This window comes from Eufriesea mexicana, unplaced genomic scaffold, assembly GCF_001483705.2.
Source record: "Eufriesea mexicana isolate 0111107269 unplaced genomic scaffold, ASM148370v2 C37824527, whole genome shotgun sequence".
Taxonomy (NCBI): Eukaryota; Metazoa; Arthropoda; class Insecta; order Hymenoptera; family Apidae; genus Eufriesea; species Eufriesea mexicana.
Window position 1 is genome coordinate 1 of NW_017095353.1, and position 2,124 is coordinate 2,124.

The following is a 2,124-nucleotide window of genomic DNA, read 5'->3' on the forward strand; positions in this document are numbered from 1 at the left end:
GGAACGTATCGTTCGGGTTTCGGGAATTCGTCGGTATCGCTGGAAATAAAATTCCTGATCGGACCTCGCGTCGGCCGACGTATTCCTCCTCATCGCGACGACCCCGGTCACGCGTCGAGAAATAAAGCCGAACGCGCAACGGGACGATTTTTTAGCGGACGCACCCCCGGATCGCATAAATCACCGAGACCAAAGGAGCGATCGCCACCCCGACGAGATCCGCTCGATCGCCGCGCGAAAAACGCGCCGACGCCCTCTGATCCTTCCGAGACAGCTGACCTCGCTAATTCCGCGCCGCAAAACCGAGATTCGATTTCGAACCCCCGCTACCATCTCGATCCTCGCCTTTTACCGCCCTCTTCCACGTCGCTTTCCTCTCTATTCGATATATCTCGCGCTCCCGCTTGCTCTAGGCGGAGGCCGCGCGGAGAAATTCCGCGACAAGAAGCGGCAAATCGCGATAAAACGAGCCGCCGACGATTTACTGGATATTATCTCCGGTTTTTCCGCTTGGACGTGCTCGTTTCGCACGTGCGCGGCGAGGCAGCGTGCGCCGCTGCCAACCAAAATGGCCCCGGCCAAATTCGACGTTGTTTTATCGTTTCGGTTAGCCGAGCTAATGTCCGGTGCGCGCTAGTACCGTGCTCTGCCTATCAAAACGAATTCGCTCGTGGCTAAACGATTTTCGAAAATTACCGATCACCCCCGCATAGTCGGTTACCCCGTCCGTGCGCGACCTGCGGCCGCGAATCTCGTACCGGGTGTCTCGAGTAGATAGATCGAGGGAACGTAGGCGGAATTCCCCCAGATAACTGTGTCATTTAGGCTCCTTCCCTTTTTTCACTTCTCGATTTTGCTCTGCCCCTAGGCGTGGCTTCTAGCCGTTGCTTTGCTGGTGACAGCGACGGCTGGCCGAAATTTAAAAGCATCGCAAGAGAGTGAACCACGACCATCAACGGCCAGCCCGGAATTGCCCGATTCCGTCAGGCTGCCGCGACAAGTGCAGCCACCTCTACCGTTACTGCTAGATTCTACCAGCCAGCAACCAGCCACCGCTGAACGACATCCACGAAAACGGCAATTAGCCGACCTTGGAGCCAATTTCCAACCGCTAACGTTGCCCCTAACAGGCCAGGCGCACTCGCCGCTACATCGAGCCACTTTCGACCCAGACACCAAGACCAGCATCGTTTCACGAGTCAATGATCCGGTAGAGAAACACGCGATAGAGCCGAGAATATCGTCATCGCCCTCTCATATCGGTTTCTTGGCGCCGCAGATCGCTCCTCAACGAAGGAGTCACGGATTCGGCGGCCACTCCTTCTATCACAGTCACGGACATCATCACGGACATCACGCGCATCACGACCATCACGCCAAGCACAAACACGAACACGGTCACAAGCATCACAGCGAACACGAGCACAAACACGGCCACGAGCATCACGCCGAGCACAAGCACCACGAGGAACACAAGCATAAAGACGATCATCATCATCATCACGGACACGATCATCACCACGGTCACAAGCATCACTCCGACCACAAGCATCACCACGGACACGAGCATAAGCACGAACACGGTCACAAACACGACCACAAACACGGCCACGATCACAAGCACCACGGGGAACACCATCACCACCATGGACATCATCATCAGTCGAAACACGAGCATCACGAGGAACACAAGCACCACGCCGAGCATCATCATCACCACAAGCATCATCATCACAACGAGCATCACCATCACCACGAACATCATCACGTTAACGAGCATCACCATCATCACACGCATAAGGAGACCGAGAATCACCATCATCATCACGGACACGATCACCACGAGCACCATAAACACGGTCACAAGCAGGAACACAAGCATCACCACGGCCACGAACACAAACACGGACACCACGAGGACCATCACCACGCCCACCACGAGGATCATCATCACAAACACGGACACGAGCACAAACACGACCACCATCAAGACCATCATCACAAACACGGCCACGAACACAAGCACGGCCACAAGGAGGAGCATCACCACGGACACCACGAGGACCACAAGCACAGCCATCACGAGGATCATCATCACAAACACGGCCACGAGCACAAGCACGG

At 55.6% G+C, this 2,124-nt stretch overlaps 1 protein-coding gene across 1 annotated transcript; it reads left to right on the forward strand.

Moving 5' to 3' along the window:
* Positions 1–868: 868 nt before the first annotated feature.
* Positions 869–2,118, forward strand: LOC108554776 (histidine-rich glycoprotein-like; the record flags this gene model as incomplete). The annotated part of the gene is made up of 1 exon (XM_017910146.1): positions 869–2,118. A coding segment is annotated over one exon (1,250 nt), but the record flags the coding sequence as incomplete, so codon positions are not given.
* Positions 2,119–2,124: the final 6 nt, after the last annotated feature.